General features: G+C 37.1%; 1 protein-coding gene across 6 annotated transcripts in view; it reads left to right on the top strand.

The window, feature by feature from the left end:
• The window catches only part of opa1 (OPA1 mitochondrial dynamin like GTPase), a 108,355-nt gene that overhangs the window by 76,842 nt on the left and 15,619 nt on the right, over positions 1-15,894 (top strand). For all 6 annotated transcript variants that reach the window (XM_067995282.1, XM_067995283.1, XM_067995278.1 and 3 more), the window contains one exon: positions 2,641-2,751. In XM_067995282.1, coding sequence (XP_067851383.1) covers positions 2,641-2,751 — 111 coding nt within the window. The remainder of the gene's footprint in view (positions 1-2,640; positions 2,752-15,894) is intronic.

Genomic DNA, 15,894 nt, shown 5'->3' with positions numbered 1-15,894 from the left:
AAAAAATTGTTTCAAAAATCTGTTAACATGGTTATAAAGAAATTGGGAGGGAAGGATTTAATATTTTCGTCCATTTATTTTAAAACCAATATAAATATGTGATACAGGCAGCTGAGCAATAGAATAGGAAATATATAAAAATGTATTTATTACTATACATATAATCAATATACTTTCGCTGGAGTGTAAATGCGTTTCAGCCGAACTTCTGCTAAAGACATGGTGGAAAAGTGAGAGAAACTGCATGGAAATTCCCGCTGTGTATTTTTCTCCATATGTAATGTTACAGAAGATCAACTAATAAATGAATATAAATTTCTGCCTACACTATTGTGTTTGAATGTCATAATGTTTAAAATCTATCTGACTGAGTGTGAGCGAAGTATACTTTCATGTTAATGTAAGACTCTTCAGATACTAATGTTTCTAAGGCACTCAAAATAATACTTTGAATGTTCGGGTTTACTTTGGAAAATCTTGTGCAATACCTTGCCAGAGTTTAAGTATTTTCAGCAATTCTGTAATTGTGAACTGCAACATCTATATCTGTTTTAAAAAGCCTTGCGACTAGTGCGTCTTCATCCTACACATGACGTCAAACTTTGTTACAAATGCAAAACAATCTTGATTTTTTTTAAAAAGAGAGGAAGGCAAGTCATTGACCTACAGCCTGAGGGTTTTCAAATAATTGCAACTGCTCTCTAATTGACCTCGGTAGTTTATAAGTAGCTATAATTACCTGGATTTGTCCATTTAAAGCAGCTGCCTTAAAAGTACAGGCCATGTTAGCAACTAAATATCACAACTGTGCTCCAGACATGAGGCTATCTATGAGCAACACCACTAAATTTGAATTGAAATTCAAATAAACTGAAATTGTTTTGCATTCCCCACATAATCCTAAATGAAAAGGTGAATTAGTTAGATGTTGGTGCTTGTAGATTGGCAGAGGTTATGTTAGTAAAATGATGCATATAGTGTGTCCTACTTTATTTTATTTGAAAACAATGGGTTGTTCTGCATCTGAATAATATCAATTTATTATCATGTTCAGATCCCACTTAAATTACATATCATCTTGGGTGCAAATTTCTATATGTTTTCTGTCCTCTGAAAGTAGTAAGTAGAAAGCCAATTGGTCTTCCATTCTATGCCATCTTAGAAATGTGACCTAACACGTTGGGTAGATACTTTGATAATTGCTGATCTATGCTCATTTTTTGACTTTGCCCAAAGGAAGTATGTACATGTGATCATGTTATCATCTCCATGAATTTTATTTTTGCATTTTGTCATGGTACCATTGTACGAGAGAACGGACAATTTTGTGAGAAAAAAGTTCAGACAGGAGCCATTCTGCGTTAAGCATATTGATGCATTTTCAGTTAAAATGAATGTATTTGCATTTAATTCTTAATTAACTAATGGTATAATCAAAACTGGATGATGATAAACAAGGGGTGCAAGTTATATCCAACTCATTTGCAGCTGGAGCATTATCAGGCTAGTTGACTTATGGAATATAACCATTTCCAGTTGGTCATTTTCATATATCCCATGCAAATGCCGTGGAAGTAATTAGGAAGATGGCTAGAATTTTAATTGTACTTTTTTTTTAACAGTGCTGTTAATAAAACTGAAGGATTCAGACTAGTCCATTGTTTATGGATTTTGAATGATAAATGATGTTAATACTGAAGGGGAATTTTATTTTTATGGACAACTATATAACCTGGATAAGTTCCAGCACTTTTTTTCTTTGTATTTTTAATTCTGTAATTTAGAGAGCTCGTCCATATCAGGTATTTCAGATGGTAAATGGGGACATTTATTGTCTGGGGTGACATAGGCCAAGAAAATCCTGACAACATTGACAAAAAATGTATACACTTACCAGAGTAGTCCTCACTTGTATCACCCTAGACCATTTGCTTTCGAGGTTAGTGGCTTGACACAGGCTCTGTGTTGGTACTATGTAAATTGGGTTACTTGAAAAATGAACTGTCCAACAAAAGTTTTCACCTAAGAGTCCTCTGCTATAAGTACTTTGTCGTGGATCTCAGATCTCTTTCATCCATCACTGTAGTTTTATAGGCTGCTAATGGTATCGGCAAGAGAAGTAAGAAAGAGTATTCAGGAGAAGTATTGTAGACTTCCATATACTGATTTCAACAACATTCATCACAGATCTTAATTTTAATCATGGAAAAATGTTATTGCATATGTAATTTTCTGTTTTTAAAAAAAGTAAAGGGAGAAATCTAAAGCAGGGTGTAAAATACGAAAGAGGAAAGTTTTCTGAAAGTCTCTTTTGTAAAGGGTGATATTGGTATATAATAGGCTCTTTGTCATGCAATAATAAGCTGGGTTGTAGTTCATTTCACTCTTCAGTAACTGACAACTATCTGTGCTAAGATAAATACCTGCTGATAGATATCGTTTGTCACCTAGCTGGCATCAGTGAGCAGCATGTTCTAAAAGTGACTCAAAACAATTCCACTGCATTGCTAACATTACAACAGCTATTTAATGGATGCAAAGTTACACATTTAAGTCCTTTAGTTACAAGTAAATGGGCAAAAACCACTCTTTTTTGTCAAGAGATAAAAACTAAATGGTTATGTTTTCCATCAATACCAGTGAGACGCCTTGAAAAGAATGTGAAGGAAGTGTTGGAGGACTTTGCTGAAGACAATGGTAAAAAAATTCAGCTGTTGACAGGAAGGAGAGTTCAACTAGCAGAGGACCTCAGTGAGTAATACTTTATACTCGTGTGTTGTCTGATTACAGTATTGCATTAACTCAAGGTGATCTCAAACTGAGTGAAGTATTTTCACTAACCTGTCTCGAGTCCAATTAATGTGGTAAATTAACATTCAGACAAATATACTGTTTTGATTTGCCTCCATGCTCATTACACCGGCCAGGGTGAGACTCACCTGACTTGCCGAGGTGGGAGTTTTGGATTGGAGTAAATAGTACACTTTAGTGTAAACAGGAATCAAGGCAGACATTTTTGCCTGAAAGCAGCTTCAAATAAGGTAATAATATGAACTTACATTTTGATTTATTTTTGTCATAAATTAATTACAGCTGTTAGCCATCATTCGGTTATGAATTTTTACCAAAATGTTTTTAGGGTACATCATTAAACAGTATCATTTGTTTTTAAATAACTTATAGTTGAAAGAATTTCTTCATCTATAAGTAACTTTTTAATTTTAATTATTATAGTCAAATTTATATATCTTATAAAGTGTTGCCTCTACAGCTTTCCTTGTATTCTCTCATCACGGTCTGCCTCTTTCCACATGTCTTTCTCATGAGTGAATGGTTTTAGCTTAAATATGGGTTTCTACTGGAAGTCTTGTTTGGTGTCTCATGAAAATGATATTCTGTATTGTTTTGGTTGATCTATAAGTTGCATTAGCGGAGAACAAGATAGCTACAGATAGGTATGCACTGTTTATAATCCTCACAACTGGCCTTTACAATCTCATGGGGGAGGAAAGTAATCTGCAGTTCTGTCTCTGATCAATAAGTGGCAGCATTTACTATATTCAAAACGATCCAGTCAGTCGTCATGTAATAGTACTGAGCATGCATTTTCTAGGCATGAAATTAATCATGCTTTGGCTGTGTTATTAAGAAACTTGCCAATTTCTTGGGTAAGTTTAATTGGTCATTATAAAAATCTAATTATAGCTTTGCAGTGTACTTTAACTTGTATTTGGTTACTGCGACTGAAATGTTTGAATTATGCAATTAATAGAGCAATACTTTAGGCATCTTTTAATCGCTATTTTAACCATTTGTCCCCTCTATTGTCATGGCCCGTTTCCTCTGCACCTCTATCTTTGAGAGTAAACAAAAATGGTGAATGTCTCTGCTAGTTAGAGCACGAGTAATGTGTACGCTGTTGGCAGGGCACCTTTTTAGGCCAGGGTAGTGAATTGCTGAGCTTTTCCATACTGTTTGATGCATTGCTGCACTAAGTTCCCCTCAGTAGCTAATGAATCTTATCTCTGTCAAATTGACTGACTGTACTTGGGATTTTACTGTTAACGTGGATCATTAAGTAGAGATAGTAAGATTAATCTCTTGTGTGTTTTCTCTTTGTGCTGTAGATTTAAACAGAAACTATTTTATGGCTTGGGTAACAAAATATGAATAAAAGTCTGATGGACTTACTGATGATTAAGTTGAGGCAGAACATAATGATGCCTTGGTGTAATAGAAGATGATATGTTTTCTCAAACTCGCGATAACCTACTGGCCCAGAAATTGCTCGGAGCGGCGAACCAACAGTGCTCGCCTCTCCGTAGATTTATACTAACCCACAGGTTGCAGCATTTTTGACTCGCTGCAAAGAGTTTCTGCAAGCTTGGAAAGTAAAATCTGGGAAGTGAAAGGTACAACATTAAAATCATTTGTAAAAACAGTTATAGACAGCGAAAAAAGAAAGGGTAAGAAATAATCAAAGTAAATAAAAGAGACAGAGGGGAAAAGTTTTTTAAAAAAAAGTTTTTTAAATTTTTTAATTTAAAAAAAAAATTTGAATGACCAAAAACAATTAAAATAAGGAGTAATGAGACGCCACATTTTTAAAAGTTAATTTTTAGTTGTTTAGCAGTCATTAAGACATACCAAGCTATTAAAACTCAGTTTAGACCTGGTATTTTTAAGCATAACGGTTTTGTGGCGATATTAGTTACTTTCCAGCAGAGCAGTTGAGCAATTTGGCATTGGTCCCTTGTTTCCACTGATTCCAGCCGGTGATATCCCTATAATTTGAAGCTGTCATAGCGTCGGCGAACCAGGAGGAGCAAGTTCCGGATTTCCACGTTTGACTGCGCAAGTGCGAGCGCCAGAACTTGCTCCTCGATTTCACCATTAACAACGGTGAGCGCTGTTGAGTTCACCATTCTTTTCGAAGCAATTTCTGGGCCAATCTGTTAGCTTGAATGACTTCAGGTACTGTTAATTGGTTAGGTGTAATTTTTCCTGCTGATGTGGTTATTTAGGGTAAGGTTCTTCACACATTTCTACAGAACATGTGAGGGAGTACAGCTGTTGATTTTTTTTTTAATCATTCATTATGTTATTGCCTATAGAAAGAATGGCTGTAATTTAAAAAAATTGTTGATGTTCTCTGATGAATTGAGCTCTACAGTCTGTGATATAAAAAATTTTGATGTTGTAAATTCATTCATGAAAATATTTCCAGAAAAATCTAATTTAGAACATTGATGGAATACTACAATCGCTTCTGTACAAGGTCTATGCTACAAGCCTCAATTTAAATAAAATGCTATGTCTGTGAAACCCCCTTAAAGGCTTAATTGAAAATATAATAATACTGAATGTCAGAAACTAAATATAAAACCATATAGCAATTTATTCACACAGAGGTTAGTACTTTTTACAAGATGATTTGTTTCTCCCATTTGTTTTCATAGCATTTAGCAAAGGAAAAGAAAAAGACTTGCATATATATAGCATCTTTCACAACCTCAGGACATCCCAAGGGGTTTTACAGCCAATTAAGTACTTTTGAAGTAATGTGGGGAAACACAGTAGCCTGTTCCAGCAATGAGATACATGACCAAATAATCAATTTTAGTGATGTTGGTTGAGGGTTAAATATTGGCCAGGACACTGGGAGAATTCCCCTGCTTTACTTTGAATAGTTCCATCCCGCAGAAAGGGCAGATATGGCCTCGGTTTAACGTTTCATCCAAAAGACTGTACCTCCTTCAGTACTGCACTGAAGTGTTAGCCTGGATTATGTGCTCAAATCTCTCGAGTGGAGCTTGAAACCACGACTTTCTGCCTCAAGTGAGAGTGCTACCACTGAGCCAAGGCTAACACTTTAGTAGTCTAAAGTTAAAGCAATATTGCAATAGTTATGGTACTTTACACATTTGATAGAAGTGTAAGTAGATTTTAGCTGTACATGCATTAAAGAGCATGACAGTTTATTGACATTTTAATTGTTTTTTATCAGGCCTGATATTTGAATATAGAGGGATGTTGTCAATCGGGTAATGTTTTGCAACAAGGTGCTAATGTGATTTTTTTACTAAAAATATTTATAATTGTGTTTTTTTAATGAATAATATGGGGTACTCTAACCCCTCACCCCCCCCTCCCCCACCACCGCCTTACTCAAGCTCCAAACATAGGACCAGAGAGAATTTTGATCAATCTTAATCCCCTGTGCAGCTACTGCCTGATGAGACTTGTGGCTGGTAAGGCTTGTACGGAGTAGTGTGGAGACCAAGGATAGCATCTCTGCATAGATGGAAAAATAGAACACAAAATCTGCCTAAACAGAATTGTCTGATCCCAGTTATTGCAGGGGCTGAACCTGCCTGACATCTATTCAGAACTAGCAAAGCAATGTAGCTTATTTTTGTGTCTTCATTCATTGCATTCCATTCCAATTATCTAATTATAAATGGTTACATTTCAACTTTTAACCAATCATGGACCATGGGCAATAAATATTACCTGCTAAATGATGAGTTTCCCATATTTTTCCAGAAACAAAGGAAATACCGAATCAAAGTAGTGAGCGAGTTTGAGTCCTACCCCAAGACTTGAGCGCATCATCTTAGCTGACACAATGCAGTATTGAAATGTAGAAAATAGGAGCAGGAGTAGGCCATTCGGCCCTTCGAGCCTGCTCTGCCATTCAGTACGATCATGGCTGATCCTCTATCTCATTACTATAGTCCTGCTCTCTCCCCATACCCCTTGATGCCTTTTGTGTCTAGAAATCTATCTAGCTCCTTCTTAAATATATTCAGTGACTTGACCTCCACAGACTTCTATGGTAGAGAATTCCACAGGTTCACCTCCCTCTGAGTGAAGAAATTTCTCCTCATCTCAGTCCTAAATGTCCTACCCCGTATCCTGAGACTGTGAACCACTCGTTCTGGACCTCTCAGCCAGGGGAAACATCCTCCTTGCATCCAGTCTGTCCAGCCCTGTCAAAATTTTATGTTTCAATGAGATCCCCTCTCATTCTTCTAAACTCGAGTGAATACAGGCCGAGTCGACCCAATCTCTCCTCATACGACAGTCCTGCCATCCCAAGAATCAGCCTGGTGAACCTTCGCTGCACTCCCTCTAAGGCAAGTATATGCTTTCTTAGGTAAGGAGACCAAAACTGCACACAATACTCCAGGTGTGGTCTCACCAAGGCCCTGTATAACTGCAGTAAGACATCCTTGCTCCTGTACTCAAATCCTCTTGCAATGAAGGCCAACATACCATTTGCCTTCCTAACTGCTTGCTGCACCTGCATGTTTGCTTTCAGTGACTGGTGTACAAGGACACCCAGGTCCCTTTGTACATCAACATTTCCCAATCTATCACTATTTAAATAATACTCTGCCTTTTTGTTTTTTCTTCCGAAGTGGATAACTTCACATTTATCCACATTACACTGCATCTGCCATGTATTTGCCCACTCACTCAACTTGTCTAAATCGCCTTGAAGCCTCTTTGCATCCTCCTCACAACTCACGATCCCACCTAGTTTTGTGTCGTCAGCAAACTTGGAAATATTACATTTGGTTCCCTCACCCAAATCATTGATATATATTGTGAATAGCTGGAGCCCAAGAACTGATCCCTGCGGTACCCCACTAGTCACTGCCTGTCACCCCAAAAAAGACCCATTTATTCTTACTCTTTTCAGTCTGTTAATCAATTTTCAATCCATGCCAGTATATTACCACCAATCCCACGTGCTTTAATTTTGCACATTAACCTCTTATGTGGGATTTTATCAAAGGCCTTCTGAAAATCCAAATACACCACATTCACTGGTTCTCCCTTATCTATTCTACCAGTTACATCCTCAAAAAACTCCAACATGATTGCCCTTTCATAAATCCATGTTGACTTTGTCTAATCCCGTTGATATTTTCTAAGTGTCCTGTTATCACATCCTTTATAATAGACTGTAGCATTTTCCCTACTACTGATGTTAGGCTAACCAGTCTGTAGTTCCCTGTTAGCGCTCTCCCTCCTTTTTTAAATAGTAAGGTTACATTTGCCACCCTTCAATCTGCAGGAACTGTTCCATAATCTATAGAATTTTGGAAGATGACAACTAATGCATCCACTATTTCTATGGCTATCTCTTTTAGTACTCTGGGATGCAGATTATCAGGCCCTGGGGATTTATCGGCTTTGAGTCCCATTAATTTCTCCAGCACTTTTTTTTACTAATACTGATTTCCTTTAATTCCTCCTTCTTACGAGACCCTTGGTTCCCTAGCATTTCTGGAAAGTTATTTGTGTCCTCTTCTGTGAAGACAGAACCAAAGTATTTGTTTAATTGCTCTGCCTTTTCCTTGTTCCCCATTATAAATTCTCCTGTTTCTGACTGTAAGGGACCTACATTTGTCTTCAATAATCTTTTTCTTTTACATACTTGTAGGAGCTTTTACAGTCCACTTTTACATTTCTTACAAGTTTACTCTCATGCTCTTTTCCGTCTCTTAATCAATCTCTTGGTCCTTTTTTGCTGAATTCTAAACTGCTCCCAATCCTCAGGCTTGCTACTTTTTCTGGCAACTTTATATGACTCTTCTTTGGATCTAATACTATCTTTAATTTTTTTTTGTTAGCCATGGTTGAGCTGCTTTACATTTTGTGTTTTTGCTCCAGAAAGGAATGTGTAATTGTTGCAATTCATGCATTCGTTCCTTAAAGGTTAGCCATTGCCTATCCACCGTCATGCCTTTTGATGAAGCTTCCCAATCTATCATAGCCAACTCACTCCTCATACCTTCATAGTTTCCTTTGTTTAGAATTAGGACCCTAGTTTCGGATTGGACTATTTCACTTTCCATCTTAATGAAGAATTCTATCATGTTATGGTCACTCTTCCATAAAGGACCCTGCACAACAAGGTGAGGGTGCGGTGCATTGCTTAATGTGCCATTCCTTGAATGAGATGTTTAAACTGAGGCACTTTCTGCTTCTTCAGATGGATGCTAAAATCTGCAGGAAATGATATTCACTTAAGTTGTTATTTCAAAGAGTATGGCGTCCTCCTGATATCCTAGCCAAAGTTTTCCCCTCAGGCAACACCACCTAACATTAACTGGTCATTAATCGCATTGGGTTTGTGGAACTTCTTGTGCGCAAATTGCTTGTTGCATTTGGTTACCTAACAATTGTCACTCCGTTTCAAAGTATTTCATTGTATTTGAAGCACTTTGAGATATTTCTGAGAGATGCAAAAAGGTGCTACACTTCATCACTGTATTTATTCCAGAGTAGATTGCTTAGAACAAGATCATGGGGGGTAATTTTAAACCCCAAGAACGGGTGGGTTGGGGGGGCAGGTGGGAGTTGAAAATAGTCATTTTTTGGGTTGCAACCGCAAAATTTTCAGACTTTGCATTCCCAGTGGGAAGCCTGTACTTTTACGCTCCGATGTTAAACTCAGAAATAAAGCTGGGATGCAGTCATGACCCAAAAAACAACTATTTTTGACTCCCACCTGCTCCCAACCCAACCGTTCTTTGCGTTTAAAATCACCCCCATGGGGTCTCTGTGTCATTGTTACTGATTCACTGTACCAAAGGATTTTAGAGCAGCAGAGGCCTGAAAATGGATTGCCTGCTCTCTTGAGAAATGGTATGTGGCACAGAAAGGACATTGTGGAAGCACCAGGTGTAAGGTAAAGAAATGGGTGAGGGAAAAACTGTTTTAAAAAAAAATTAGGCTCCTATTCCAGAACATAACACGTTTTAAAGCACACAACTTGGAGGACTCTTTCTACTTTAAGAAATTTTAACCATTTTGCTTGCATGTCTAGGCTTGTTCCTTTGTGCATGTTTGCTTCTTGCACTGATAATGTTACTGCATCTTGGCAACTTTGCTGCAGGAAATGTTATTCACTTAAGTTGTAAAGAAACCACAAAGAAAATAATAAATTAAGAGCTCCATGTTACCAACTGGGGATTTGGTAATGATTTTGAAAGGAGAAATCAAATCTCTCTCTTGCTTCAATGTCAGCTGTGTTGTTGGTATTCTAATCTTATCAGCAAATGATGAATAGCTGTTTATGCACTGCTGTATGTGACGTTGGGTTTACAATGACTGTCTTTTTTCGTTGTTGATAATGTTGGCATGTCTGGACTTGGTGATGGTTGGAGTTGCATAACTGGGCCGTGGTTGCTACCCACATAAGTTACACAAGACATTCAACTGCACATCATAAAGGGAACAGTTAGCTTGAAGAAAGGATTATTTTTGCTTACATGCTCATGATAACTAATCTAGCATAGGCAATTAGCACTGCCTGATATAAGTAAGGAGACTGTAACATTGCTGCCTGGGATGTATCAAAATGAGAAACTTTTCCATAGACTGGACAGTTCATCAGTGTTATGCTTATTTAAACAAAAAGGTTTTCACCACAGCTTATCATGTTTTAGAAAGTTCTCTTGAAATGAAAGGCTTCACAAAACTATACTGCAATAAATATAACATGCTTATGGTGTTAAATAAAATCTTGTTGTCCTGAGCTCATGTCTTAATGTCATATTTGTCTTCTAGATTCCTTGGTTTTCACGAAATTAGAGTATAATTTGCACTAATTAAACAAATGAATGTCAATAGCAGTATGGCTAAATAAGCCTTTCTTACAACTTCGCTGCAATAACTGGTCTGCAAGTGTGGATTTCTTGCACAAGGTGGCAACCGAGTTTTCCCTATCCTTTGATGTAGAATCAGAGAAGTGGAGAGCAGCACGTCAGGCCTCTTGCCTTTGTTTACTGTTTGTTGCATTACATCACACAGGCAGCAATTGTTTTCTTGTCTCTTTTATGTCCTTTGCTGTGTGCTCCCTAACTTGGTAGTTTAAAGAACATGCCCAAACTTGTTCTTTCTCTTTCTGTTTGGGTTGCATTTCCGTTAAAACTATTAGAAGTGTTTAGGTTTTAAAGACTCTTGGCAACAGCTTTTGTTGATGATTCAAGTGTATGGTTATTAACGAAAGACTGCTCATGTAGGAGGCTCAGAATGTAATGTAATGGCCGTTACCTTTCAGAGTGCTGAATTTTCTTTGTATCCTTTAGCACGCAAACGTCCTACACAAAGCAGGTTCCAAACAGCTGTTCTGCCGAATGTTAACACAATGAAAATGACATATGCAAGCCAAATAATTCTTCATTAATAAAGGGCTGAATTCCAACTTCGTATACTTTAAAGCCTGAAACATCAAGGGACAGAGATAGCGAGTAAAGTATTCAAAGACCTGGGATATTGGCTAAAAGGCAGTAGCAAATATTCTGAAATTTGGTTTATTTACAGAAATTGCCCTTGGTTTATTATTAAAGATAATGGCTGGGGTTGTCTACTTCTGTGCTCGCAAGTCTGTGACTTTTCACTCTTTCACTTTAATGAGCAGAAAATTGCAGACTGGTCAATATAAATCCGGAAAACCCTGGCCGTAATGAACACATATACTGGGGTAAATGGTAATATGTGATTGACTTGCTATACGAGTCAGTTTGAGTGCAGAAATTAAATTGAAATACCAGTTTCCTCCATAAAGTGTGACTGCAAAAACTCATGCCTAGGATCATGAAAAATCATCAGTTAAAAAGCATATTTTAAAGACAAATTTATTCTAGCTTTGTCAAAAGTAAGTGATTTTTGTTTAAAAGAAGGAACCTATACAAGTTTTCCTGAAAGCATTTAATTTGAAAATGGATATGGATTTTGTCAATTTTCTCTCCTTTCCTGAAGATGCTGTCACCTGCCTGGCTATGGTTCCCAGGTTCCATACGATACCTCATGCAATTGACTGTTCTTTATGCATAATTCTAGGCAGTGAGTGTTGGCAGGCCATTCAACAGTGGAGAACATCATAGGCACAGTCAAAATTTTCACCACAGTGAAAACTTTCCAGCAGGAGGCATTGAATTGGAGTGGGGCAATTACATTTTTTCTTTCTCCCAGCTACAATTGCAGTACCCCAACTGTTGCCCAACTGAGATCAGTTAACTCAACACAGACCTGGAATCAAAAGTACATGTGACCTTTTGGTCTATTTCATTTAGTGCTGCACTATACAATGTCTTTACCTACTAGGTCAATGGGGGAACATGGTGTGCCTTTAATTAAAAAGTGTAATTTTAATCCGTGTAGATCTCCCTATAAATTATAATTTGATTTGATTGGTCACCACATTGTAAACCAAAAATGTAATATGTTTCTTCCTGAAAGAAATATATAATACATGTATGAAAAATAAATAAGAGGCAAGAATGTTGGCTTAAAATTTCATCTCTTTTTACTTCCACAGTGATTTTGGAAAGCTAGTTGGTAAACAAAGTGAAACTGGATAAATATCTAGTTTAGAATGTGGTTGAAGGTGATAAGGATAAGTAGAGACCTAGATGATCTAATGCCCTATAAAGCACATCAGTTCCTATGCTGTTGAGATCATAAAAATGCCATCTGTAGAGTACAGCCCTCCGTAGGTGAACAGTTTTGATTGTAATGTAAAATTGATTATTTGAAATTTATATAGAATAATAGAATAAAGCAATTTAAGAAAAAAACTGATAGCTGTAAGAGCTTGAAATTAATGAGATTAGGATTCTCAGAACATTTTCTAATGGTCACAAGTTCACAGTAAGACTGTCCACAATTTAAAACAAATCAGCATCAAGTTGGCAGTCTTGCTTTCTTCACAAGAAATGGTAAAATCCACACTTGTGTATTGCAGTTTCTAAGATTGGGGTTAAAGTACATTGTTGGGATAGAGAAGATGGAACTATTTCCTACATCTAATCTATGTTGTATTTTACTTAAAAGTTCTTAAACTGAATGCCAAAAGTGTTCCACTGGCATAGAGCTGGACCATACAGCCATAGAATACGTTTATCTTAATTATTGTAAGCAAAATTTTTAAATGGTTGAAGTATTTTCCATTTTAAGTATTTCCAAGAATATCAAAACTAAGCAACGAACACTTCCGTTTCAATAGTTGAAGCCTGAAGACGTTTTTCTGGAGTGATGAAGTAAGAAGTGATGTCTGAATTACAAATTTAGAGCCCTGAATTTTAAATTGAGTAGAGGAATACTGTGGAGAGAGTTGCAAGGCTAATTTAATCAAGTAGACCTGTTAATGTGATAGATTGCAAGAGTGAACCTCAAATTCTTTAGGAACATCAGAGAATCCCAGGACTGAATTGCAACCGTTAATTCTCTTTTTTACATATACACTATATTTTCAAGGTATAACAACAATGGGTGACCCCTGCTAAACCCTGAAATTCAATGGCCCTGGGGGCGCAAAGATTAATTATCTAGGCAGGTGGAGCAGGATTTGGGGGGTGGCCTGGTAACACCTGGTCTCAGCCCTTGGATCGTAGAAAACTTTACTAGAAGTGGGAGCAGACGCTTTATGTGTCCACCTCTTCAGAGAAAAAGGCGGGACCACATCATCCACTGGAATGCATACCTGTTCTGCCTTTTGCCCCCAATACTATGTATCTGCCAGAACCTGATCCTGACAGAAATGTGGCCCGCTTTCATTGCAAAGGCAATTGGTTGCAATTGGGAAAGCAGCAAATTCAAAATTAGGTTTTTTTAAAAAAAAAGATTTTGGCTGCCCCAATTGTCCCATGTGCGTTGCTGCAGTAATGACCATCATTTCCTCTCTTTCCCCCCCCCCCCTGCTCCCCCCGATAAAGTACTAGAAGTGTCAAAAGATTACAAGATTTGGAACAGAGTTGCATTCATGAAATTCTGCTACACCCTAGATATGTCCCCAGGAGGCTGCCATGGGAATTTCTAGACTCTGTTTTACAACTGCTCCAACCATGAAGAATAATACCATAAGAATGGCAAATTCATTTGGAATCAGGATCACGATGATCAGCACAAAAAAGTATCTTGATTCACAGAAACAGTCCAGCATTTTTCAGAATGTTGAGGAATGCAGTCAGCTCCTGGGATCTAAATTTAACTACTGCAGTAGAGGCAAGTTACTTATTCAAGGTATCCTTAGAAGTGTGGAAGTCCACAATAGTTATGAGCAAATGAATCACAAAGTAGCTAACAGTAGCTTGGATGGAGATCTGTGCCATGCTGAAAGAGCATCTGGATATGGCAGCCTTCTGTTTATTCTAGGGCAACTATGAATTGAAAACAGTTGCCATGAGTGGACTCGAGGCCTGGTGTATGATTGATATCAGCAAAATAAGCCAACTATTTCATGACCTTTCAGCATATTGTATACAAATTCCACATCACATAAACATGATCTGTTCGGCCCAACTGTATTTTCTAAATTCCAGTATAAATCCCCCCCTTCTCCCCTCTCAGACTGCATCTCCATAAATTTAAAAATTCCTAACAAACACATTTCCACATTGAACTCCACATCAATAGAAATTTTAAAAGGAACATGGAAATCAGTCTTTGGCCACTAGCTAACTCAACAAAAATAGCAATTAAGTACTTTTGAATTGTAGTCCCTGTTGTAATTTAGGGAAAAATTATGCCTGATTGTGTCGCAGTTTGAGAAGACAATTCTTGTAGATAAAGGAAAAATAATTTCCTAAGAGTATTTCATGGTAGCTGAAGTCTTCAAAACACTAAGCTTCCCTGGTGGATAGTGGTTTACTCAGCTCAAGTCGCTGAAGATGAAGGATTTTATGCCGAAACCTTGAGGTAATTGATGAGGAGTCTGACATGGAATTGCAGGCGTGAAACAGAACATCACACAGCCAGGCTCAGTCTTTAGAACCTAGTCACATCATTTAAAGTCATGGATGGAGAGAAATGATGAATTGTTACATGACTAAAAGCCTATTTACTAACCATTAATCTGAACCTGGACTGCTGGCATCCAAAGCTTTGATGCCTTTGGCCCCATGCAGTACTTGTAACTTTTTTAGAAGATGCATAGGATTCCAGTGCAGTGATCAAGTGACCTGACTTGATGTAAACTAAAAAGCCACAGTTTGTGATTGAGCAGGATCTTTTAATTGAAGATTAACTCATACTGGTGAATGAGTTCAGCTTAGCAGCAGAGCGGGAAATCAACAAATGGAAAGGAAATCAGACCCAGGAAATAAAACATATGAAATACTTATATTTATACAATATCATATCACATCAAAACATCTCAAAGTGCTTCACACAATTAATTTTTTTTAAAGAGTGCAGTAACTGTTGTTATGTAGGCAACTATTTTGCAGCAGCAGTTTTCTGCAAAAAGCGATGGAATGAATGAGCAACGTATTGATGTAGTGGTATCAGTATAAATGGTATCAAAACTAAGAGATGGTTCAGTATCCCATCACATTAGTGTATTTACCCACAGTCATCCAAAGAGTTTTGACAAATAAACTTGAGACTGATCAGTCAATGCTTTGTTTAAAATTGTATATGATGTAAACAGTTGTATAAAATTTGCAGTATTTTGGAATAGGTCTGTGATTTACCTATTGACATTAACTGTTTAAAAAATAAAGTTGTTAAGGTCTTAAATGCCTTCACTTTATTTTCCTAAATGTTACGGTGCATCTTTGAACACAAAAAAGGTCAAACTTCTTAACCATTCCTCTTGGTGATTGTTTTAAATGCTAGATTGTGGAACAATCCATCTCACTGCCCTGTTATGCTCCCATTTTTTGTTAGCCAATCTGGGCTGTAATTTGTAACTCAAATTCTAGGCTATATATCATCTCCCCTTGACATGCTTTTGGATTTTCATAAATTATACTTTCTTTTAATTTAATTTCTGCAACATAATTGCTGCCCCAGGATTTTTTGCCACTAATATTTTTGGTGCAGCTGGAATTTTAGTTTGCTTTAATTTTAACCACTTTCAGCTTGCTAAAA

This window comes from Heptranchias perlo, chromosome 13, assembly GCF_035084215.1.
Source record: "Heptranchias perlo isolate sHepPer1 chromosome 13, sHepPer1.hap1, whole genome shotgun sequence".
NCBI lineage: Eukaryota > Metazoa > Chordata > Chondrichthyes > Hexanchiformes > Hexanchidae > Heptranchias > Heptranchias perlo.
The sequence above is the reverse complement of the archived record's forward strand: the minus strand, read 5'-3'. Positions and strand labels throughout refer to the sequence as shown.